The 26119-nt window shown below is 39.3% G+C and overlaps 1 protein-coding gene across 4 annotated transcripts in view; it reads right to left on the bottom strand.

Moving 5' to 3' along the window:
* Positions 1 to 26119, bottom strand: part of LOC140714630 (septin-9-like) — a 307344-nt gene that overhangs the window by 242770 nt on the left and 38455 nt on the right. For all 4 annotated transcript variants that reach the window (XR_012095957.1, XM_073025984.1, XM_073025987.1 and 1 more), the window contains exon 2: positions 11250 to 11306. Coding sequence is in view for 2 of the 4 variants with exons in the window: in XM_073025984.1 (XP_072882085.1) it covers positions 11250 to 11306 (57 nt within the window). In the remaining 2 variants the exon portion in view is untranslated. The remainder of the gene's footprint in view (positions 1 to 11249; positions 11307 to 26119) is intronic.

Raw genomic sequence — 26119 nt, 5'->3', positions numbered from 1 at the left:
TCTCGTTAGAGGACAAAAAATATATAAGTATAATCTTCTCCACCATCAGATTTCTGAAGGAATCATGAATCCATGAACGCTACCTCACTTTTTGCATTACTTATTTATTTTCTTAAGTTTCTTATTGTAAATTATAGTATTTTTTATGTATTGTGCAGTACCGCTGCTGCAAAAGAAACACACTTTTCACAACATATGTCAGTGATAATAAATCTGATTCTGATATTAACATGGCTGAAGTAGGAAACTCTGAGTCTCATGTGCGTGTCCAGACAGCTATGCATGCGCATGCATGCATACACAAACACACATACACACACACACACACACACAAGTTCACCCTCTACTTTCATTTGCAAAAGTAGGTTAAGCAATGTACAATACTACAAGTGTTCAAGTTCTAATAAAGTGGTAAGCCTGGAAACTGGTGCTGAAAAAGGCAACTTCTCTTTAGTAAAATTAACAAGTCCATCAACAAAAGTGCATGGTGAATAATGTAACTGGCACTTGGGCATGCATCAGTCAGCGCACTGAGCTTAGGAACTGGGACATTATGATAAATTCAAAATTGAGTTGATTGGCATATGCACAAGTACATGTAAGCACAGGTATAATGAAAAAGAACTTACTTGCAGCAGCATCTTGCAAACAAGATACACAAGAAAAAAATTAAACAGTGGTTAAGATCTTGGTGAGATGGCACTAGAATTTTGTGTGCCATTTTAGTTGCCTTGTTGCAGGAAAAACATCATTAATCAGCAAAGAGTGGAGAGAAGACTTACAAGGATGCTACTAGGACTCGAGGGCATGGTAGGCTATGACTTTATTCCCTGGATTGTAGGAGATTGAGGGGCCTCCTGACAGAAATACATAAAATCATAAGGGATATAGTTAGGGTAAAGGCACATTCTTTTTTTACAAGATGAAAGGGTTAAAAGCAATCTGAGGGACTTCTTCACAGAGAGGAAGATTTTGAATAATTAAAGCATGTTTGGTTAAGTACTTGGATAGGAAGTGGTAAGAGGGATATGGTCCAAATGTAGACAAATGGGACTAGCTTGGTGGGCTTTGTGATTGGCAAGTATGATTTGAAATGAAGGGCTGATTTTGGTGCGTTATTATTCTATAACTATCAAGTAGAATCCTTTCACATTATTTCTCTGGCTTCTGTCCACATGTAAACTTTAATTATGAAACTGTTAGTACCTCTCATAAATTTGCAACCTTTGTCTGTGCATAGATTATAGTTCTCAAGTTGCTCAATTAAGGAACACTTATTTAAGAAATTTTAAGAAATCTATCATTCGGTTAATTATACTGATAACAAAAATCACAATCTTGAAAACCAAAACAAAAACTGGTAACATATTTCAAAATATTGAACAGTTTATTCAAATTATATATTAAAAGTTGGCATTTTCTAGTAAAAATCAGAAGATTATAGTAATATAGCTAGTTTTTGTTGAATTCTTTGTTATAAGCTAAAATCATTTAACTGAACATTTATTATCACTGCAAAGTTGTTGTATTTTTGAAGCTACCACAGACATCACTGGCCAGTCAGGTTGGATTTGGGCAATCATTTCTGCCTCACTAACAGAATCAATTTTATTCAGCATTAAGCAAATCTCATTCAATTACAGTAAAAATGTTCTGTTCATCTATCTTACTTTACGTTCTTGAAAAAAAAATCAAACACTCCTGTTTGAAATACAAAACAATTTCAAACTTCAACACACAAGAAAAAGGTCTGATCTTGTTTGATTTCTTCTTCCCTCGAGCCATTTTAAAATTTTATTTTGATTCAAACTGTAACCTTCTGATGAATCACAATCTAATAATTTTAGAAACAAGCTCCTTAAATAATCATGCATTTTTGCTTTACTTAAATTGTCAAATGTAGCAATTTATTGTCCGCCAGGCTGTACTACAAAATATCAGTGCAGTGACATATTTGGTCAGACTAAAGAATTGTTGTCAAAGGAACTGTGTTTCCAATCCAAATAGTGAACTATAATCAGAAGACTTTCTCCTTTCTCTAAATAGATTTTGGACAGCTAGGAAATTTATCAGCAGATAGATAACCTATCTAAAATTTCTAGTGAAGGTGCTATTATAGGAAGAATGGCTGTCCAAACCTTCAACTTAAATACCTAGAATGATATAGTTCAGATCAATGAATTAGAATTTCTATTTATGAATCACTAGGTTTCAGAAAAATTAGTCAACAACTCAATATAATCACTAATCTCCAACCAAACAGAAGTAAATATGTGCACAGACCACAAGCAAACTAAAAGCTCAATTATCCACAACATAATCTTGTAAGTGTTTTCAAAGCATCAGACTTGGCAGTTGGAATTTAGAATTGCACTTATAGAACCTTTCTAGGCTGGTGTATCACAAAAGGATACATAATGCACATCTATAATGCAAAGGTGGGGGTCATCTCTTAGAATAGAGGCTCAGTTGAATGCAGTAGGGTCTCTAACAGATAAATCAGAAAGTTTTGTGCCACTATGAACAGTTATGATTCTCAAAAGGTCCATAAGGAAAGTCATATTTTGCACTGCCTTGAACTTTTTGTAACCCTCCATCCCACAAGAATTACTCAATGCCTTTGCTTTCATTGTGTCACTACATGCTTAACTACTCCCCGTCAGTGATTGCACTTCCCTATTGTGTAAGGGAAGAAGTGAAGAAGTCACTTTTCAAATGAAGCCCAAGAATTAATATTTTTATATCTGAAATATATGAATGCCAAGGTGCCTACATTTGATCTCTGGAATACATAGCTTCATTCTGAGCCAAGAACTTTTAGTTAGTCCTAGAGAACTACAGTGGAGAAACAGGCTCTTTGGCCCATCTAGTCCATGCTAAAATCATTTAAACTGTCTACTGCCATTAACCTTCGCCGAGGTCATAGCGTTTCATACTCCTACCAACCATGTACCCATCCAAACTTCTCTTAAACGTTGACATCAAGCTCACATGCACCACTTGTGCTGGCAGCTCATTCCACACTCTCACAAACCTCTGAGAGAAGAAGTTCCCCCTCATGTTTCCCTTAAATGTTTCACTCTTCACCATTAATCCATGAACTCTAGTTGTAGTCCCACCCATTCTCAGTGGAGAAATCCTCCTTGCATTTACCCTATCTATACCCCCAAGTTTGTAGACCTCTATCAAATCTTCTCTCTATCTTTCACATTCTAAGGAAAATAGTCCTAACCTATTCAATGTTTTCTTATATGTAACTCAGGTCCTCCAGATCTGGCAACATCCCTGTGTACTTTCTCTGTACTCTTTCAACTACGTTTACATCTTTCCTGTAGGTAGGTGACCAAAACTGCACACAATACTCCAAATCAGTCCCTACCATCACATTATACAATGTCAACATTTCAATACATTGATTTATGAAGGTCAATGTACCAAAGCCTTTCTTTACAACCCTATCTACCATTGATGATACTCTCAACAAATCATAGGCTTGTATTCCTAGATCCCTGTGTTCCACCACACTCCACAGTGCCCTACCATTCACCGTGTAAGACCTACCCTGGTTGATCCGACTGAAGTACTAAACCTCGCACTTGTCTGCATTAAATTTCATCTGCCATTTCTCAGCCCATTTTTCCAGCTCGTCCAGATCCCACTACAAGCCATTATAGCCTTCCTCACTATCAACTACAGTCCCAATTTTAGTGTAATCTGCAGTATTTGCTGATCCTGTTAGCCACATCGTCATCCAGATTGTTGATATAGATGAAAACAACAAAAGACCCAGCACTGATTCCTGTGGCACACCACTATATAACCATATAACAATCACAGCACGGAAACAGGCCATTCCGGCCCTCCTAGTCTATGCCGAACTCTTAATCTCACCTAGTCCCACCTACCCATACTCAGCCCACAACCCTCCACTCCTTTCCTGTCCATATACCTATCCAATTTTACCTTAAATGACACAACTGAACTGGCCTCTACTACTTCTACAGGAAGCTCATTCCACACAGCTATCACTCTCTGAGTAAAGAAATACCCCCTCATGTTTCCCTTAAACTTTTGCCCCCTAACTCTCAAATCATGTCCTCTCGTTTGAATCTCCCCTACTCTCAATGGAAACAGCCTATTCACGTCAACTCTATCTATCCCTCTCAACATTTTAAATACCTCGATCAAATCCCCCCTCAACCTTCTACGCTCCAATGAATAGAGACCTAACTTGTTCAACCTTTCTCTGTAACTTAAGTGCTGAAACCCAGGTAACATCCTAGTAAATCGTCTCTGCACTCTCTCTAATTTATTGATATCTTTCCTATAATTCGGTGACCAGAACTGTGCACAATATTCCAAATTTGGCCTTACCAATGCCTTGTACAATTTTAACATTACATCCCAACTTCTGTACTCAATGCTCTGATTTATAAAGGCCAGCGTTCCAAAAGCCTTCTTCACCACCCTATCTACATGAGACTCCACCTTCAGGGAACTATGCACTGTTATTCCTAGATCTCTCTGTTCCACTGCATTCCTCAATGCCCTACCATTTACCCTGTATGTTCTATTTGGATTATTCCTGCCAAAATGTAGAACCTCACACTTCTCAGCATTAAACTCCATCTGCCAACGTTCAGCCCATTCTTCTAACCGGCATAAATCTCCCTGCAAGCTTTGAAAACCCACCTCATTATCCACAACACCTCCTACCTTAGTATCATCGGCATACTTACTAATCCAATTTACCACCCCATCATCCAGATCATTTATGTATATTACAAACAACATTGAGCCCAAAACAGATCCCTGAGGCACCCCGCTAGTCACCGGCCTCCATCCCGATAAACAATTATCCACCACTACTCTCTGGCATCTCCCATCTAGCCACTGTTGAATCCATTTTATTACTCCAGCATTAATACCTAACGACTGAACCTTCTTAACTAACCTTCCATGTGGAACTTTGTCAAAGGCCTTGCTGAAGTCCATATAGACTACATCCACTGCCTTACCCTCGTCAACATTCCTCGTAACTACTTCAAAAAATTCAATAAGGTTTGTCAAACATGACCTTCCACGCACAAATCCATGCTGGCTACTCCTAATCAGATCCTGTCTATCCAGATAATTATAAATACTATCTCTAAGAATACTTTCCATTAATTTACCCACCACTGATGTCAAACTGACAGGTCTATAATTGCCAGGCTTACTTCTAGAACCCTTTTTAAACAATGGAACCACATGAGCAATACGCCAATCCTCCGGCACAATCCCCGTTTCTAATGACATCTGAAAGATCTCCGTCAGAGCTCCTGCTATCTCTACACAAACTTCCCTCAAGGTCCTGGGGAATATCCTGTCAGGATCCGGAGATTTAGCCACTTTTAAATTTCTTAAAAGCGCCAGTACTTCCACCTCTTTAATTGTCATAGGTTCCATAACTTCCTTACTTGTTTCCCACACCTTACACCATTCAATATCCTTCTCCTTAGTGAATACCGAAGAGAAGAAATCGTTCAAAATCTCTCCCATCTCCCTCGGCTCCACACATAGCTGACCACCCTGATTCTCTAAGGGACCAATTTTATCCCTCACTATCCTCTTGCTTTTAATATAACTGTAGAAACCTTTCGGATTTACTTCCACCTCATTTGCCAAACCAAACTCGTAACTTCTTTTAGCTTTTCTAATCTCTTTCTTAAGATTCCTTTTACATTCTTTATATTCCTCGAGCAATTCCTTTACTCCATGCTGCCTATATCTATTGTAGACATCCCTTTTTTCTGAACCAAGTTTCTAATATCCCTTGAAAACCATGGCGCTTTCAAACCTTTAACCTTTCCTTTCAACCTAACAGGAACATAAAGATTCTGTACCCTCATAATTTCACCCTTAAATGACCTCCATTTCTCTATTACATCCTTCCCATAAAACAACTTGACCCAATCCACTCTCTCTAAATCCCTGCGCATCTCCTCAAAGTTAGCCTTTCACTAGTCAGAGGCCTCCAGTTAGAGAGGCAACCAACTATGACCACACTCTGGCTTCTCTCACAAAGCTAATGTCAAATCCACTTTACTACCTCATCTTGAATGCCAAACAACTGAACCTTCCTGACCAACCTTCCAAGCGGACCTTGTCAAATGCCTTGCTAAAGTCTACATAGGCAAATCCATTGCCTTGCCTTCATCCATTTTCCAGGTAACTTCCTCAAAAGATCTCTGATTGGTTTGACATGACCTACCACACACGAAGCCATGCTGACTATCCTTAATCAGTCCAAGTCTATCCAAATACTTATACATCCAGTCTCTTCCAATAACTTTCCCACAACTGATGTCAGACTCACTGGTCTATAATTTCCTGGTTTATGTTTAAAGTCTTTTTTTAAGCAGCGGAACACATTGGCTATCCTCCAATCCTCTTGTTACTCTCCTGTCGCTAAAGATGATTTAAACATCTCTGCTTGGGCCCAGGCAATTTCCGCACTTGCATCCTGTAGGATCCAAGGAAACACCTTGTCAGGCCTAAGGATTTATCCAGCCTGATTTACCTCAGGATATCAAACACCTCTTCCTGTATAACCTGTACAGGGTCGATGAAGTTGATGCCATTTTGCTTCACTTCTATAGACTGTACCCATCTCCTGAGTAAATACAGATGCAAAAAAATTATTTGAGTTCTCTCCCATCTGTTTTAGCTCCACAGATGAATCACCAATTTGGTCTCACAGAGGACTAATTTTGTCCCTTACAATCCTTTTGCTTTCAAAATATCTGTAGAATCCCTTAGGATTTTCCTTCATCTTGTTATCTGCTAGAGAAACATCAGCCCTTCTAGCCCTCCTGATTTCTTTCTTTCCCAAGTGTTTACTTAATATCTTTTACTCCACAAGCACCTCATTTATTCCTACTTGCATATACCACCTATGCAACTGCTTTTATCTCTTAACGAGGGCCTCACTATCTGTTGAAAACCAAAGCTCTCCACACTTGTTATCTTTACCTGTCAGTCTGACAGGCACAAACAAGCTTTGTACTCTCACAATTTCCCTTTTGAATTCCTCCCATTTACCAAGTACACCTTTTCCAGAAAACAGCTTGTCCCAGTCCACACTTTCTAGATCATTTCTGATACCATCAAAATTTGCCTTTCTCCAATTTAGGATTTCAACTGCAGACCAGATATATTTTGTTGCATATTTACTTTGAAACTTATGGCATTGTGGTCACTGGATGCAAAGTGTCCCCTACACAATCTTCTGTCACCTGCCCGGTCTCATTCCCCAATGGCAGACCCAGAAACACATGCTCTCTTGTTGGGACTTCTACACACTGATGAAGGAAACTTTCTTGAACACATTTGACAAACTCTACCCCATCCAGTTCTTTTACAATATGAAATTCCCAGTCAATATTTGAAAAGTTAAAATCACCCACTATAACAACCAGCGACCTCTTTACAAATTTGGTCCTCTAAATTCCTAGGACTGTTGGGTGGTCAGTAATACAGCTCCACTAGTATGGACAAATCTTTCTTATTTCTCAGTTTCAAACATAAAGCCTCACTAGACGTGCTCTCTGGTTCGAACCTACAGAGCACTGTCATGATATTTTCCCTGACTCGTAATGCCACCCCTCCTTTAATGAATCCAGCTCTGTGACATCTAAAACAAAGGAACTGCGGAACATTGAGCTGCCAATCCTGCCCCTTCTACAACCAATTCTCACTAATGTCATCATTCCAAATGTTGATCCATGCTGTGACCTCAACCGCCTTTCCTACAATACTCCTTGAATTGAACTATACCCAGCTCAGGACACTCTCCACACCATGGTCAATCTTTTGAATCCTAACTTTGTCTGAAGGCTTGCCCCCATCTGTCCTCACAACCTCTCCACCAACTGTTCTAGCATCCTGGCTCCCATCTCCCTGAAACTCTAGTTTAAACCCCACCATGTAGTAATAGCAAACCTTCCCACTAGGGTATTAGTTCCCCCTCTAGTTCAGGTATAAACTGTCTCTTCTGTACAGGTCCCACCTTCCCTGGAATAGAGCACAAATGATCCAAAAATCTTACACATTCCCTCCTGCACCAACTCCTTAGCCATGTGTTAAACTATATACTCATCCTGGTTTTGGCCTTACTAGCACATGGCACTGGTAGCAATCCTGAAATCACAACCCTGGAGATACTGCTCTTTAGCTTAACATCTAACTCACTGAACTCCCTCTGCAGAACCTTGTCATTTGCCCTACCCAAATCATTGATACCTACATGGACCATGACCTCTAGCTGTTCACCCTCCTACTTGAGAATACCGAGGCCTGGTACAAGATGTCCCAGACCATGGTACGCAGGAGGCAACATACCATCCAGGAATCTTGTTCTGGCCCACAGAACCTCCTTTCTGTTCCCCTAACAAATACATCCCTCATCACCACAGTGTGCCTCTTCGCCCACATTCCCTCCTGAGTCACAAAGCCAGACTCAGTGCAAGGGATCTGACCGCTGTAACTTTCCTCTGCTAGATCATTTCCCCCAACAGTATCCAAAGTGATATACCTATTTTGAGGGGGATAGCCTCAGGGGTACTCTGCCCCGGTTCCTTTAACCCCTTTCTCTTTCCCGATGGTCACCCAGTTTCCCATGTTCTGCACCATGGGTGTAACTACCTCTCTATATGTTCTATCTATCAGTCCCTCAGCCTCCCGAACGATCCGGAGTTCATCCCGTTCCAGTTCCAACTCCTTAACACAGATTGTTAGGAGCTGCAGCTGGATGCACTTCTCACAGCTGTAGTCGTCAGGGAAACTGGAGGACTCCCTACCCTCCCGCATCCTGCAAGAGGAGCATTCAACTGTTCTGTCTGCATCTCTATTATGTTAACTGAGAAAATGTAAAGAAGGGAGAGGGGGGAAAAAAACTACCTAAAGCTTTTTGTTTCTCCCCTCTCTGACTGAAGCCTTGAAGAGCTAAAGCCTCAAAATCATCACTCCATTTTGTCCACTCCAAAGATGGCCGCCGTGCTTGCCCTGCCTTCCTTGACGTTGTTCTTGCTCATCAATCTCAAAATCTGATTGGTTGCTGGCCAGAGCTCCAAACACACTGCCACGAGCTGCTGCTCTTCTCCACTCGGGCAGAGGGCCTGAGTGAAGTTCCCTCCTCTCAACTTCTGATATCACGATTGGTTGCTGGTCAGAACTTCCAAGTTGTGATCTCTGGAACTGCCACAACAGATCAAAACATTCTCTCTGGTCCTGTGTTACTTTGGCACATGCAAACAGGCAAGATCTTAGCAAAGTGATTCAGTAAAAAGACAAATAGATAACAGTATTTAAGTTGCTCACGATTAATTGTGCGAAGTAGGCAACCCGATTGAATTAGTGTAATGGAGTGTTAACAGGTTGTTCATACGTTCAATACTGCTCCAAAATTATTAATATCTGTGCATTTTATAATTTTTTTCTGGTCCTCATAATAAACTGTGTCCAAGCAGACAAGCTTTCTGATGATTGTAATCATCTTCCTTGATCAGCCACGCTTGAAATCTTTCTCCTGTTTTTCTATCTCATTGTTTTCACTAAGTGCATTATGGAGTTGGACTATATATAATTCTGCTGTGACAGTATACTCATTCATACCAGTGAGGAAGGAATTGTTTTCAATCAATATTACAAATTAACTCTCAAAAAAAAGGAAATTAGATTAAATACCGTGAGAGAATTCTGCAAACTGCACTGAACTTCACATCACTGCAATCTTAGAATCACTTCCCCACCCCCTACAAAAATACAGCATGATATTAATAAAGGTGCAATATGTGCAATAATTGGTTCAGAATCCATTGATTCGGATGTGGAAAATAACACAACAGCAATATTATATTAGTATGTATTGTGAACAACTGTGTCTGTTTGTAAAAATACATAATTAATGCATAATTGTCAACCAAAAATCAACTAGGGAATCCAATCAACATAAACAAAATGCTGGAGGAACTCAGCAGGTCTGGCAGCATCTATGGAGAAGAGTAAACATTAGATGCTTCAGCCCAGGCCCAGGCCCTCGATCAGGACTGGGGTGGGGAAAGATGAGATATCAGAGCAAGAAGATGGAGGAGGGGAGAAGTACAAGGTGTTAGGTGATAGGTAAAACCAGGAGAGGGGGAGTGGTGAAGTAAAGAGCTGGGAATTGATTGGTGAAAGAGATAAAGGGCTGGAGAAGGGGGTATCTGATAGGAGAGGGTAAAAGACCATGGAAGAAAGTGAAGGGGGAGACACACCTGAAGGAGGTAATGGGCAGGTAAGAAGATAAAGTGAGAGAGGGAAATGGGAATGGAGGAAAATGGTGAAGAGGATGTGGGGCAATTTCCAGAAGTTTGAGAAATTGATGTTCATGCCATCAGGTTGGAGGCTACCCAGACAGAATATCAGGTGTTGCTCTTCCAACCTTCCAATGGTCCATGGGAGTCCAATGGTCACTTGCTCCAGGTGCAGATTCTTGGCCAGAAACACTAATTGTCCATTTCCATTTACTGATACTGCCTGGCCCACCAAGTTCTTCCAGCAGTTTGCTTATTGTTCCAAATTACAACATCCGCAATCTCTTGTGTTGTCAAATAGCATACATTCTTTTAGGTAAGCTACAGACAATAAAGTGCAAAAGTCTTTGGTACACTGCTTTGTTTTTAATGTATGGTTGCAGATGGCATGTCCTCCAGAAAGCCCTGATCTCAACATCATTGAGACCATCTGGGATTACCTGGAGAGACATAAGCAAGTAAGACAGCTAAAGTCTGCAGAAGAACTGTGGCGAGCTCTCCAAGATGCTTGGAACAACCTAGCAGCTGATTTTTGGATTAAACAGCACCATAGTATACTCAAGAGAATTGATGCAATATTAAAGGCAAAGGATAATCACACCAAATATTAATTTTTTACTCTTCACAGCTCTTTATATTTTTGTTTTTGATGTTTATAAAATTTTCATCTCATTTTTTTTTGCAAGCTTCTTCGTCTTGCAGATTTTTAAAACATGTGCCTATTACTTTTGCACAGCGATGGAGAAAGGAACATACTGGTGGGATTAGGCAAGGATGGATAAATGGAAGCTTAATATGAAAGACAAGCATTGGCTGAATTGCTATTGCCACGCAGTATATTCCATGCAATTTTATGTAAACTTCGATAAGTTTTTTTTTTCTCCATATAACATTACTGATCATGTGGTTACTTACCTGGATTGGTGACATCAGCAGTTCTTCTCAGTCTTCCACTACTAGTCCTTGTGAGTCCTAACAATAAAACACATGATCAAAATGTTAATTAATCCATCTCCCCAACATTATTCACCTCCTATCCTCCCTGATTTATCAAATATTATTTATCTATTAATAGCAAAAAAGTCCCAATGATCTGAGCATGTTAAAAATTCTAAATCATTGCCAATGTATTTACAATGATGCAGGGATACCATATTGAAAGTATTCAAACTGGTTTAACCATCAAAAAGGTTATAAATATCTCACCAGGATTCGTCAACTCAAACTTAGGATATTCAGAATTTTAAAATTTGAATTTGACAATAAAAGAGGAATGTACTTCTCATAAACTCCCCTTTCAAAGTGACAAACATTGGCCAAGTCATTTGATTAATTTAAGCAGAGGTTGACAGGTTCTTGATTAGTAAAGGCAAAGATTACAAGGAGAAGGCTGGAGAATGGGGTTGAGAGGGATAATAAATCAGCCATAATGGAATGATGGAGCAGACATGATGGACCAATTAATCAAAGGGTCTAATTTTGCTCCAATGTCTTACACTTTAGATGGCTGCAAAGAAAGGAACATGAAACTATCCATTGCTTCAACTCTGCTACTGCTGGATTTTCCCAAAAAATATAGAAACAGTTTACTTTCTATTATAAAAGGAGTCCAAAAGATACAAAATGATCTACTTAAACACAAACCTCTGTTTTATGAAGATAATCAGTAACATGGACATCCACAATCCTCCATGAAAGCGGGCACAAGGAATTACAATTAGTCACAATCAAAGTTAATTGAGTATCAAGGTTAAAATTTCAGAACATCATATAGTTCTTTCAACCAGGATACAAGACTAATCAAGGCAAGGTCATAGAACTTAAAGTGCAAACAATATTCTACAGGAAGCAATGAGACTAGAAGGTGTAACAGTCTTGTAGACCGAGTTAAATTTGAACTGAATTGTTCTAGGGTTTACTTCCGATGCTCTATGAATCACTTGCGATTTACTGGTTAAATTCTTCATTCCTTGGCTGGAGAGATGGCATGAATGGGGAAGATTTAGATTGCTAGGGCAGTATCCATGTCCTGAGACCGGTGGAAAGTTTGAGATCAAAGTTTTCCATCCAAAGCAGAGAACATAAATGTGGTTGAGCGAAAAATTGAACTCATTAAAATGCAAAACTAAGAGAAAGCAAAAATCCCATGAAGAAAAAAGAATTAACAAATTACAAGAATTTTACAAAAATCAAGACATATTGGACAGAGCTGTTAGTCAGTTCTCTGAGGTAAGCATGCATTGCCTCATGGTCTGAGTGTTTTAGCTGTCATGTAACTACCAAGGTAATTGTTATACAACCCCATCAAATCTTAAAATCAGAGCCATGTCAAATGTTACTAAGTTTACCATTGCATGGACCAAATTTCTGCTCAGATTAGACACTTAACTGCCACAATAAAGGTGTGTTGGCTTGATGCTCCACGTCCAAGTGAGTTAATGCACACTCCACACAATAACAAAGACACAGAGCATTGAACATAGAAGAGTACAGCATGGGAAGAAGCCCTTCAACCCATGATGTCTGTGCCAAATAGAATGCCAAATTAAAGATAAAAACAGAAGATCGGCATCATTTGTACATTGAAATATTGAAACATAGGGTGAAATGTGTTTGTGTCAATGATCAATACGGTCTGAGGATTGGCTGGGGGCAGCCTGCAAGTGCAGCCATGTTTCCAGCATCAAAACTAACCTCTTCCTCCAGCACATTGTCCACACCCCCCATTCCCTGCGGATTTATATGCTTATCCAAAGACACAGGAATGCTTACACTACCACCTCTGGCCGCACATTAAAAGCTCCTAGGACACAGCAAGAAATTACTCTACTTGTGAAAGAGTTAAGAATCTGAGGATAAAGAAGGGGGTTATCAAAGGAACTAGGAGTGGCATGAGGGAAAATTGTTCATGTGATGAGTGGGCATTAACTGCGATCCACTCTCTGAAAGGTTGGAAGAAGCAGATTCAATTGTTAAGGAAGTGAGATGATATTTGAGGGAGGAGGAAGTATGTAAACTGCAAAGCCAAGCGGAAATAATTGAGAATGGAACTAGCCAGCATATTCTTCCCTTGCTCTAAAGATTTTAAATCACTTATGAGCAGGGCCATTGATAATTGGACAAAAAAAATTGAGAAAAAATAATGCAGTTTTGCATGGGCTAGTCCCAGCACATCCTCCACAAACCTTACATGGCTGCTTCTGAAATAGTCATTATCTGTTTCTGAAATTTCTACCGTATTTTGGGAGCCTCATGGGATTAACAGTAAAAGAGTAAAATGCATTTGAAATACTGAGGAAGATAGTACCATCTTGCTGTCTTTATGCAAAGATCTAAATTCTAATTTCTGCAAGACATTTTTTGAAATGGTTGTAGCCGAAATTCCATGGAAATAGTTAAAAAGGTATAAAAAAAAGAAATGATTGTTTAACTGAGTAACAATTCGTGTATTTAAATGAAATAGAGAACAAATTAGAACACTACAAAATACCTTTACAGTACTATAAAACCATGCTTGGTTCCTAATAGTTACCAACAGGGGAATTCAACCCAGTGTATGTTGCCATGTTCTTTTGATGGACTGTAATTTAACAAAATTAGCGCAGACACTTAGTGCAGATAATGGACTGCCTTCATACAATGCTTTCGGCGATTGTATCCTCCAAATTTTCATTTTCATTGTAACATTCAGGGACGATTGTCGATACCTTCAAATATTTCAAAGTTCTCAATTTGCTGAAGTAGCGAAATCATTTCATTTTCACTCCCGGCCATTTCTGCCATCACTATTTCAGAATGCTTTAAGCAACAGTGAGCAAAACAGTTCTGAATTGTCTTACTGTTTATTTCTACCAACTGCCAGCAATGAAAATCGCTGCTTTTTGAACACAAACACACACAACTTATGCTGTTTAAAAACAGTTCGCTCTAAGCATTGTGTGGTATCAAATGGCCACACAACTGCACTTGACTATTGCTAATTAGAAACTCTTTGGCAACAGTCTCCTGTCCCAACTAAGTAGTATAGTGTTCCAAATCAACAAAGGGAATACTGGATATTTTCTCATTTAATTTTTGTTCTTTAAGAGTTGCCGCAAACAAGCGGCCGATGACCTAATTAACCAGAATACACTGCACATGAAAGGAGAAAGCTGAACTGACTGCCAGGTTCATATATCTTGGTAAACTGCCTGCTCCAACATATGCTTCAGCTGCTACTATTCTAACAGAGCAGCAGCAAACTGCCAGAGATCCTTTTCATCCACAAGTTTTTGACAAATGGCTTATGGCAAAACAAGAAGTGAGAGCAGAGAGGAGGAAGATATTTTATTTTAGGGAGAAATAAAATATTTTCTGTAGGAACCATTACAGCATCCATTGTTTAAATCAAGTTTAACAAATACAAGAGGTTAAGAAAACATCGGTCTCAACTAGGTATCTGATGTCCGGAGCTACAATCTAAGTTCAATGTCTATCTGCCAACAACTGTAGTCAGAAACAGACCCACTGACTGACTAAAGCACCAAGCCTTCAGTCCCTCTTCCAAAATCCCACATCGGGACAACAGTTTTAACCATTATACTAGCATTTCAATTTAAAGAAAACATTAAACTATTTAGCTAAGAAGTAGAAAAAAAACATGTTGGCAAAGTCAAACCCTGACAAGCAATTTCACCGGATGGAATTGGCAGAGAAGTTGGAAAAATATATTTCATGTTTGAAAATTCTTAGTGAAGTCCATGTGGATTACAATTATTTAATCTGCCACTGAATGGAGACCACAGAATTCAAAGAGAATATATTTTAAACCAAAACTAAGATCTTTTATCTAATAAATCTCTTCTGTGCAAAAACGTGGCAGGAACATGGTTGAATCATTCTGTGACTCACAGTTCAGTTGAACAAGCTTTCTTCAAAGGAACACACTTCAAAAGGCATAAGGAAGGTCACATGCAAGACTTCTAAAAATTTATTTTGTTAAAATTCAGTTAGAGCTTTTTCAAGAAAAATTCCTTTGTCCCATGCTCAGACAAGTGAAATTTTTGAATTTAAAGCCTTCATTTGTCTTTATGTTACAACCACAAGGCAGCTACACATTTTGATCCCAGAGTTACTAATGCCATGGTTCATGTGGTCATAGCTCTTTTCCCAGAGGCCTCCATTTCCACACTTCAGAGTAGGCATCAAATGAACTACAGCTATCGTCAGTGCAGCTTATGGTGCAGATTTTTCCCCACATTTTGACTTTACTATAAAATCAGTTATAATTAGTCTTTTGGAAAATGGAAGCAGGAGGGGAGAAATTAAAAACAGAAGATCTCCTGGAGCAGATTATAAAAGATTGCATTGTAGGCTTTTAAAGAAATATATACCAGGTGAACCATTAGGGGATAAGATACCCTCAATGGCAGTATGGAGAAATTCTTACTCTACTATTTCAAGATTTTACTCATGGGTGCTTAAGGAAACAATTAGAAAACTTGGCATTCAAGAATCACAGCTGCATTTAAAAAGGTGCAACTTCCCTCCCCAAGCATCCTTCATAACATTTGCATCATATATAGATGTTTAAAAAAAACGTAAACCTTCAGTGCACACAATTTCAGGTGTCTTATACTGCTATTCCAAGAAACCCTATAACTCCGGCAGGAAAGGGACATAGATAAATATTTAAACATCAATTTGCTTTGACTTTCAGATGGGATGTCATTCAGTTTAAATTTTAACTTTAAGCAACCCTTATCTTGTGATTTTGTTTGTGCCACGCAAGCCTCTACGATCACCTGCTTTTCCTTTAAGTCCGATTGTTATAAAATTAAAACCTGAGCTAGCCTTGGCCAATCCGAAACTGACCTCACCAAGTACATTTCCCATCCCCTTCCATCATCAAAGTACCAAAGATCTGTTTGAAACACTTAACTGAAAATAAATTCAACACAGTACAAATAAAGAAAAACCCAAAAATGTCATAGTGTGAGAAATTGTAATCAGTTACACCCTATTGATACAAACTACTTCGAGATTCTTGGCTTCAAAATAGCCCAGTGAAAGTATGTCACTAAACTCACTGTTATTCATCGAGTGTCAGGCAGAAGTGTTTGCAAATAGAAGCGTACCACATATAAATAATACACATAGAGGTTTGTGTTCTTAAATTGAAGGAAATCTTATCAAATTGGATAGTACTGAGCCAGACCAACATAGCACAAACTGATCCAGTTCAACCTCAAAATGTTTGATTAGAGTGTTAACATATAGCCTGGACTTTAGGATTTGAGTCAAGTGAACAAGGAAAGAGTAGTAGTGTATGGTTTTTTCATCATTTCAAAGTACTCCTTCCACACTCCCTTTTATTTCTTATCTTGCACATGCTTGATTGCTTTTAGTCAATAGGATTTACTTGTATCACCCTCCTAGCAGTACCAATGCTTGTGTCAATAATAATATATCCTGCTTCAAGGTTATAAATCCATGACATATGGACCCTGCTAGATATGATCAAGCTCCCCTAATATTGTTAAAATCAGAAGTCAAATAACATGCATGCAGTACATTCATTCTTACAAATTTTGCCATTCTCTTCCCATTTTTTGTAAGGATTTAACTTACTTCTGCGCTTTTCTTGACATTTTCTGCAATATTGAGGAAATAATGTTACTGTAGTGACATATGTGTCTTGTCAAACTAGCAAACAAATTTCAGCTTGTAGAATGTGTAAAAGAGAACCCATTCGTTACCCAGGGAAGATCTGTACCACCAACCATCCAACCACAAAAATTTACCTAGTTTTCTTATCGATTACTGCAGCATTAGCTTGTAATTTTTAAAAAACGTACAAGTTAATGGTCAGTGCAAAAAGATCTGTAGGCAGTTGAGTGCAGAAACAGGGATGGAAGGAAATTGTACTGGGCAAGGAATTGGAGCAATACAAGACAAAAATTCTTTGGTTACAGGGATGCTGAGGATGATTGCAGAGATGGGAAAAAAATTGCAGAGACACAGATACACCAGTGAAAGAGCTAGCTAGGAAAATTGGGAGGTAGCAGTAGAAATGATAGTGAAGGAATGTCAAGATAAATCAACGGCACCCCTGTCTCATTCTTCACTGCTTCCAGCATCAAGAGTCACAACATTTGATAGAAGATTGACCATCAATCTTGGTTAAATTCATGTGCTGCAATCTGAAAGGTTGACAATTGATCAAATCAAGATAAACCAATGACCCTGGCTAGAAAACTTCTTTAAAGAGTTGATGTGGATGGTTTGTGCATCCAATAGCAGAAAATAAAGCCTGTGGCCCTTTTTCCACTGTCACAATTATTATGTAAAAAGAGAGAAATTGAAAAATAAAGTAACAGGCAACCAATGAATAGCTTTCTTCTGATCTACTTTTGATTCGGCAGTTGGTTCCTGAGAATGTTTTATAAATTTAATGTAAAGCGTAAACAAGAAGATACCCACCAAGTCAGTTACATCTAGAATACAGGCATTGCAGGCAAAATTCTTTCCATTATGTCCAAGAGTATCTGCCTCTCTAAACAAAATAATCATAATGTTAAACGTAGCAAACTCTCATGGGCTCTCATTCAGGCTTCAGTAAATCCATGGACTAACGAGGATGTAAAATAAAGCTGATCAGCTTTTTCTTAGATATAAATCATGCTACTGGTCTGGCACAGAAGAGTTAGTAAAATAAATTCCTTTTCTCTAGGCCAAAAAACACCCCAATGGCAGTATTTCTAACATGAATTTCAGCTGATAAAATAAACTGGGATTGTTGCTTAAAATCTACTGCAGGAGAACAGCAAAAAACTGCTTGGGAAATTTCATTATGCTTCAGAATAATTTTATAACCAATAGACCAGACACAGAGTTTCTTATTAAAAGCAAAAAAAAACTAAAAACAGTAGAAGATTGTGTGATATTTATGACTGTTTAAAGTAAGAGTTTAGAATAGGATGTTTAAAATAACATGGCATTTTCACACACTCTAAACTGTGGTATTGGAAAGGGAAGTTCCAGAGTTGGCAAAATATTTCTTGAGTACCTCAGGATGGTTTCCTTGGATTAGATATTTCTGAAATACTGCAGCGAATTGTATACCTATTTTCTTCCACTTTCAACCACTGAAGGAATATGCATCAATAATGACACCATCCACATCATTACAAATTCCCAAATACATTACAACGAAGTAGGAATGGCTGATAATAGACTCTTTATTTTTGGCTGGTTAACAGAGGCACAAATATTGGCCAGGATTCCAAGTTTTCAAAATAGCTCCATGGGATTTTATACAGCCTTGACTGTAGTTTCAATCCTCTTGAGTGAGACTTGTAGCCACAGCCTACAGACTGGGATGTTAACTGGCAACTGAATCAAGACCAACACCCAGCGCTATCAGAAACTTTAAACAGTTTTCTTCACCACAGTGACTTACATTTCTTCACCACAGTGACTTACATTTCTTCATGAATGCAATTTTTTCCCACCTCTGGAGAACTAATGGAGGAATTGGTTTCTAGCTGCTGGTAATAAACACCATTGAGCATTTTGGTTATCATTTGCACCAGACCCTCATTTTCAGTTCCACTGACTTCAGCCAGTAGCCAGCATTCTTTTACACATTTGACAATAACATCCAAATATAAATTTCTCCACCATTTTGCTTAAAAAATCCTTCAATAAATGGCAAACTAATTGTACTAAATCAATGGTTCCCAAACTTTTTTTGGGGTTTCCCCCCCCCCCCCCCAGCTCCCTCCCTCCCTTTCCTGGCCATTACATAAAAGGTAAGAATTTTGATTTATGATGCACAGTGAAACTGCAAATTGAAAGCAATATTTGCAAATGTTATTCAAATCTGTTTAAAGTTACAAATAAAATTATTTCTTTAAACACAGTTTTAGGGAGTAGGGGACTCTGGATAAAGATGGTGCCTTTGATGTCTGGCAGCTGCACTCTACCTCGTAGGTTGGACGGACATCACGGGTCCTCATCCACCTCCTAAATCGCTCACATCCACTCTAAGTGGCACAAGCCGGAACACCGCTTCAGCTGGCAGGCTAAACGACGTGAGGGGGTGATGTTAACATGGCATCACTGACCAAAGGACCTCATTGACAAAGTCACTAGCCAGAGCGGTTGAGTTCCCTGAAGAACTACAACGGCCACGTGTTCAAGATCAGGACGAGCCACCGAGTTGGAGGATATTGTCCGTGGTTTGGCCTGGAGAGGGATGAGCGCTACCAGGCCTCGCTAGCCCAAGACACATGCAAGCACCCCTACGACCCGTAGGCAGGTTGTGAGATCCAAGCTGAACCAAAACACAATTTTCATCAGCAAATTTAGAGCATGTATTTGTAGTCCTAATATTTACTACTTCTTTGCTTTTTCACCTTTCCCGAGATGGATGGGCTTGGTGCAGTGATCATGAGTTTCACAACATCAGGCTGAATGTCATTCAGGAGTCTCAGATCCCCGTGTTCAGAAATTTGCAGACTGTTTCATTGATTTGAAAGAAGCTGGGCGACTGCAGTGAAACTGTACTCCATTAAATATGACATCGGAAAGGGAATAAACAACATTTTGACCTATTTTCTGCATTGGGCATCCTTTTAGAATGGAGATTAAGAGGAATTTCTTTAGCCAGAGAGTGGTGAATCTGTGGAATTCTTTGTCACAGGCAGCTGTGGAGGCCAAATCTTTTTGCATATTTAGGGCAGAGGTTGATAGATTCTTGACTGGTCAGGGCATGAAGGGATATGGGGAGAAGGCAGGAGATTGGGGCCGAGAGGAAAATTGAATCAGCCATGATAAAATGGCAAAGCAGACTCGATAGGCCAAATGGCCTAACTTTGCTCCTATATCTTATGGTCTTTCGAGATTTCTTTCTACTACCAAAAATCTTTATGATTTTTTTGAACCTCGGCTTCAGCTCAAAGTCATTTTGTAGCAAGATCAGTTCTTCCTCCATCCTTCCTGTTAATTCCTCATCACAAGTGTTCAAGAATGGATTTATTGCCCAATCTGGAATTTGGATTGAGAGAAGCTCCTGAAATCACTCTGACATGTCTTCATGCAGTTCATCCAGGTGCGCTCAGTATACCTGAAGAGCATATCCGGTATTCTTTCTTTCCCTTCTGACTCAAAGAGGCTTGGAAATTGGAAAATGTTGCAACAGCCAATGTTGCACTTAAATATTGTTAACTTGGACAGAAGAAGAAATACTCTAAAGGCAGGGTAATGCAACTGTAGCTGACAAGAGAATTCAAAGCTAATATAAAAGCCAAAGAGAGGGCATATACTCGAGCAAAAAGTAAAAGATTGGGAAGCAAAAAAAGGTAACTAAATATTCATAAAGAAGGAAAAGAAGGAATATGGAGGTTACCTAACCAATAATATTAAAGAGGATACCAAAAGTTTCTTCAGATATGTAAAAGAGAAGTGAGAGTAGATATTGGACCTCTAGAGATGTAGTAATGGGATGATAAGGAAATTCCAGATGAACTGCATAAGTATTTTGCATTAGTCTTCACTGTGGAAGACACAAGCATATGCTGAAAGTTCGAGAGTGTCAGGAAGCAGAAGTGAGTGAACTTGCCATTACTAGGGAGAAGGGGCAGTAAAAATTGATAGGTTTGAAGGTAGATAAATTACCTGGACCAGAAGGTCTACACCTCATGGTTCTGAAACAGTGGCTGAAGAGATTGTGGAGGCTTTAGTAATGATCTTTCAATAATCAATGGACTCTAGCAGGGTTTGGGAGGACAGGAAAATTGCAAATGGCACTCCACTCTTCAAGAAGGGAGGCAGAAGAAAGGAAATTATATGCCAGTTAGTCTGACCTCAGTGGCTGGGAGGATATTGGAGTCGATTGTTAAGGCTATGGCTTCAGGGTACTTGGAAGCATATAATAAAATAGGCTGAAGTCAGCATGGTTTCCTCAAGGGAAAATTTTGCCTGAGAAATGTGTTGGAATTCGTTAAAGAAACAACAAGCAGGATAGAGAACGGAGAAACGGTGGCATTGTGTACTTGGATTTTCAGAAAGCCTTTGATAAGGTGCCACACATGAGGCTGCTTAACAAGTATTACAGGAAAGATATTAACATGAATAGAGCATTGTCTGACTGATAGGAGGAAAAGAATGGAAATAAAGAGAGGATTTCTGGTTGGCTGGTGGTGACTAGTGTCATTCCACCGGGGTCTGTTTTGGGTCCAATTCTTTTCACCTTATGCCAATGATTTGGGTGATGGAATTGATGGCTTTGTGAAGCTATACCAATACAAAGATAGGTGAAGGGGCAGGTAGTTTTGAGACAGCAGAAAGGCTACAGAAGGAATTAGATAGATTATGAGGTTGGGCAAGGAAGTGGGAGATGGAACCTCGTGTCGGGAAGTGTATGGTCATGCATTTTGGTAGAGAAAGAGTCTATTTTCTAAATAAAAGAGAACATTCAAAAATCTTTGATGCAAAGAGACTTGAGAGTCCTTGTACAGGATTCCCTAAAGGTTAATTTGCAGGCTGAGTCAGTCGTGAGGAAGGCAAATGCAATGTTAGCATTCATTTCACTTCTTTGATCATGCTTTTTCTGTCTAAGAGTGTTCATTAACCCATGAACTACAAACCCCATTTCCAGAAAAGTTGGGATATTTTCCAAAATGCAATAAAAAACAAAAATCTGTGATATGTTAATTCACGTGAAGCTTTCTTTAACTGACAAAAGTACAAAGAAAAGATTTTTAATAGTTTTACTGACCAACTTAATTGTATTTTGTAAATATTCACAAATTTAGAATTTGATGGCTGCAACACACTCAACAAAAGTTGGGACAGAGGCATGGTTACTATTGTGTTACATCACCTTTCCTTTTAATAACACTTTTTAAACATTTTGGAACTGAGGATACTAACTGTAGTAGATTTGCAATTGGAAATGTTGTCCATTCTTTCTTGATATAAGATTTCAGCTGCTCAACAGTCCATGGTCTCCGTTGTCTGATTCTCATCTTCATGATGCACCATACATTTACAATAGGAGATAGATCTGGACTGGCAGCAGGCCAGTCAAGCACACGCACTCTGTGTCTACAAAGCCACGCTGTTGTAGCCCGTGCAGAATGTGGTCTGGCATTGTCCTGCTGAAATAAGCATGGATGTCTCGGGAAGAGACGTCGCCTTGATGGCAACATATGTCTCTCTAAAATCCTAATATATGCCTCAGAGCCAATGGTACCTTCACATACATGCAACTCACCCATGCCGTGGGCACTGATGCACCCCCATACCATCACAGATGCTGGCTTTTGCACCTTTTGCTGATAACAATCAGGATGGTCATTTTCATCTTTGACATGGAGAACTCGACGCCCATTTTTTCCGAAAACTAGCTGAAATGTGGACTCATCTGACCACAGCACACGGTTCCACAGTCTTTCGGTCCCTCTGAGATGAGCTCGGGCCCAAAGAACTCGCTGGCGTTTCTGCATAGAGTTGATGTATGGCTTCCTCCTTGCGTAATACAGATCCAAGTTGCATTTCTGGATGCAGCGACGGACTGTGTTAAGTGACAATGGTTTTCTGAAGTACTCCCGAGCCCAGGTGAATATAATTGTCACGGTAGCATGACGGTTTCTTAGGCAGTGCCGCCTGAGGGCTCGCAGATCACGTGCATTCAACAGTGGTTTCTGACCTTGCCCTTTACGCACTGAGATGTCTCTGAATTCTCTGAATCTTTTCACAATATTATGTATTGTAGATGTTGAAAGACCTAAATTCTCTGCAATCTTGCGTTGGGAAATGTTCCTTTTGAACTGACTAACAATTCTCTCACAAATTTTGGCACAAAGGGGTGAGCCACGACCTATCCTTGCTTGCAAAGACTGAGCCTTTGATGGACGCTACTTTTATACCCAGTCATGATACCTCACCTGCTACCAATTAGCCTGCTTAATGTGGAGTCTTCCAAACCGGTGTTACTTGAATATTCTGTGCACTTTTCAATCTTATTTTAACTCTGTCCCAACTTTTGTTGAGTGTGTTGCAGCCATCAAATTCTAAATTTGTGTATATTTACAAAATACAATTAAGTTGGTCAGTAAAACTATTGAAAATCTTTTCTTTGTACTTCTGTCAGTTAAATAAGGGTTCACGTGAACTAACATATCACAGATTTTTGTTTTTATTGCGTTTTGGAAAATATCCCAACTTTTCTGGAAATGGGGTTTGTAGATATCATCCATACTGTGTACAGTGCCTATAATAATTATTCACTCCCCCCTGGAAGTTTTCATGTTTTATAATGTTGAATCACAATAGATTTAATTTGGCATTTTTGACACCAACAAACAGAAAAAGACTCTTTCATGTCAAAGAGATAACAGATTTTTACAAAGTGATTTAAATGAATTCCAAATATAAAACACAAAACAATTAATTGCGTAGGTATTCACCCCCTTTAATATGACACACCAAATCATCACTGGTGTAGCCAGTTGGTTTTTAGAAGTCAAATAATTAGAGCAGTCAAGGCATTTCAGTTGATTGTAGCAAAAATACATCTGTATCTGGAAAGTCCAACTGCTGGCGAGTCAGTATCCTGGCAAAAACTACACCAAGAAGACAAAAGAACACTCCAAGCAACTCTGCAAAAAGGTTATTGAAAAGCACAAGTCAGGAGATGGATACAAGAAAATTTTAAAGTCATTGAATATCCCTTGGAGTACAGTTAAATTAATCATCAAGAAATGGGAAGAATATGGCACAGCTGTAAATCTGCCTAGAGCAAGCTGTCTTCAAAAACTGAGTGTGCGCAAGAAGGGGAGTTGTGAGGGAGGCCACCAAGGGACCGATAACAGCTCTGGAGAGGGTACAAGTTTCAGTGGGTGAGATGGGAGACTGCACCTACAACGACTGCTGCATGGGTGTTTCACCAGCTGCAGCTTTATGGGAGAGTGGCAAAGAGAAAGCCACTGTTGAAAAACTCAAATGAAATCTCAGCCAGAGTTTGCCCGAAGGCATGTGGGAGACTGAGGTGATCTGGAAGAAGGTTCTATGGTCTAATGAGTTTTTTGGCTATCAGACTAGACACTATGTCTGGTGTAAGCTCAAAAACTCACCATTCCTATCATGAGGCATGGTGGTGGCTGCTGTGGAGATGCTTCACTGCAGCAGGCCCTGGAAGGCTTCTAAAGGTAGAAGGTGAAATGAATGCGGCAAAATACAGAGAAATCCTGGAGGAAAACCTGATGCAGTCTGCAAGGGAGCTGCGATTTGAGAGAAGATTTGTTTTCCAGCATGACAATGACCACAAGCATAAAGCCAAAGCTGCACAGGAATGGCTTAAAAACAACAAAGTTAATGTCCTGGAGTGGCCAAGTCAGAGTCCAGATCTCAATCCAATTGAGAATTTGTGTCTGGATTTGAAAAGTCTTGATCATTCATGATCCCCATGCAATCTGACAGAGCTTGAGCAGTTTTGTAAAGATGAATGGGGAAAAATTGCAGTTTCCAGATGTACAAAGCTGATAGAGACCTATCCACACTGACTCAAGACTGTAATTGCTGCCAAAGGTGCATCGACTAAATACTGACTTGAAGGGGATGAATACTTATGCAATCAACTATCTTGTGTTTTATGTTTTAATTAAATTTTAGTTCACTTTATAGAGATATGTTTTCACTTTGACACAAAAGTCTTTTTCTGTCTTGATCAGCGTCAAAAAACCCCAATTAAATCAACTGTGATTCAATGCTGTAAAACAATAAAGCATGAAAACTTCCAAGGTGGGTGAATACTTCTTATAAGCATTGTATATGTATATTTTATCTATATCTATATGTGGCATTAGCCAGCTGGTGGCATAGTGGCATCAGCGCCGGACTTCGGAGCGAAGGCTCCTGAGTTCGAATCCAGCCAGCTCCCTTGCACGCGTTCCATCCGTGCTGGGTTGAGCTAGCAACTCGGCCTCATAAAAATAAGAAAGCCTGCTAAAAATGGCATCACGATGACGTCCCGATGGCTCCACTCCACTTGGAATTAAGGCCTTCTTCTTCTTCTTCTTCATATGTAGCTTAGTGGTTGACTTTCTATAAGGAGTTGCAACATTCTCCCCATACCTATGTATGGACACTGCACCACTACATCTTTGGACTTCCCACAGTTAGTAGGGTAATTGGTCATTGTAAATTGTCCTGTGTTTAGGCTAGGGTTAAGCAGGTGGATTACTAGATAGTGCAGATCATTAGGCCAAAGGGCTGTTCCACACTGTGTTTCTAAATTAATTAAGTAATTCCTTTATTTAAGTTCCCTTTATTTTTTCCATCTTGCCATTGAACCTCTCTGCAACTTGAGCCTAACTTGCTTCAAATCAAAGACACTTGGAAATGGGAGAGAGAGAAAGCATTTACTTTGTCTCTCTCCAGATGCTGTCTGACCTGCTGAGCTTTTCTTGCATTTTATGCTTTCAGTTTTAATCAATGTTGGCAAGTGCTAATTACTGGCCAAAATGACTGGTCTTTGTAAGAGTGCATGGATCAAGAGTTGTAAATGTTTGAAGTGAACATGATGAAAGTACACAATTTAGAAAAGGTATAGCATCATTGCCTGCGTATAGAGAATGCATGTGTTAAATATCAGTATGAATTTTTTTGTACCAGAGTTGACCCAGGTGTTTCTTGGCAAAAACTCAGTCTTTAAACTTTGAGATAATTAAAAGGGAAAATGCAGAAATTATGTGGGGAATACTGGAACTACAGAAAGCCGTGGTTGTCAATATGATCCA

This window comes from Hemitrygon akajei, chromosome 22 (genome assembly GCF_048418815.1).
Source record: "Hemitrygon akajei chromosome 22, sHemAka1.3, whole genome shotgun sequence".
Taxonomy (NCBI): domain Eukaryota; kingdom Metazoa; phylum Chordata; class Chondrichthyes; order Myliobatiformes; family Dasyatidae; genus Hemitrygon; species Hemitrygon akajei.
Note: the sequence above shows the minus strand (reverse complement) of the source record. Positions and strands in the feature narration are given on the sequence as shown.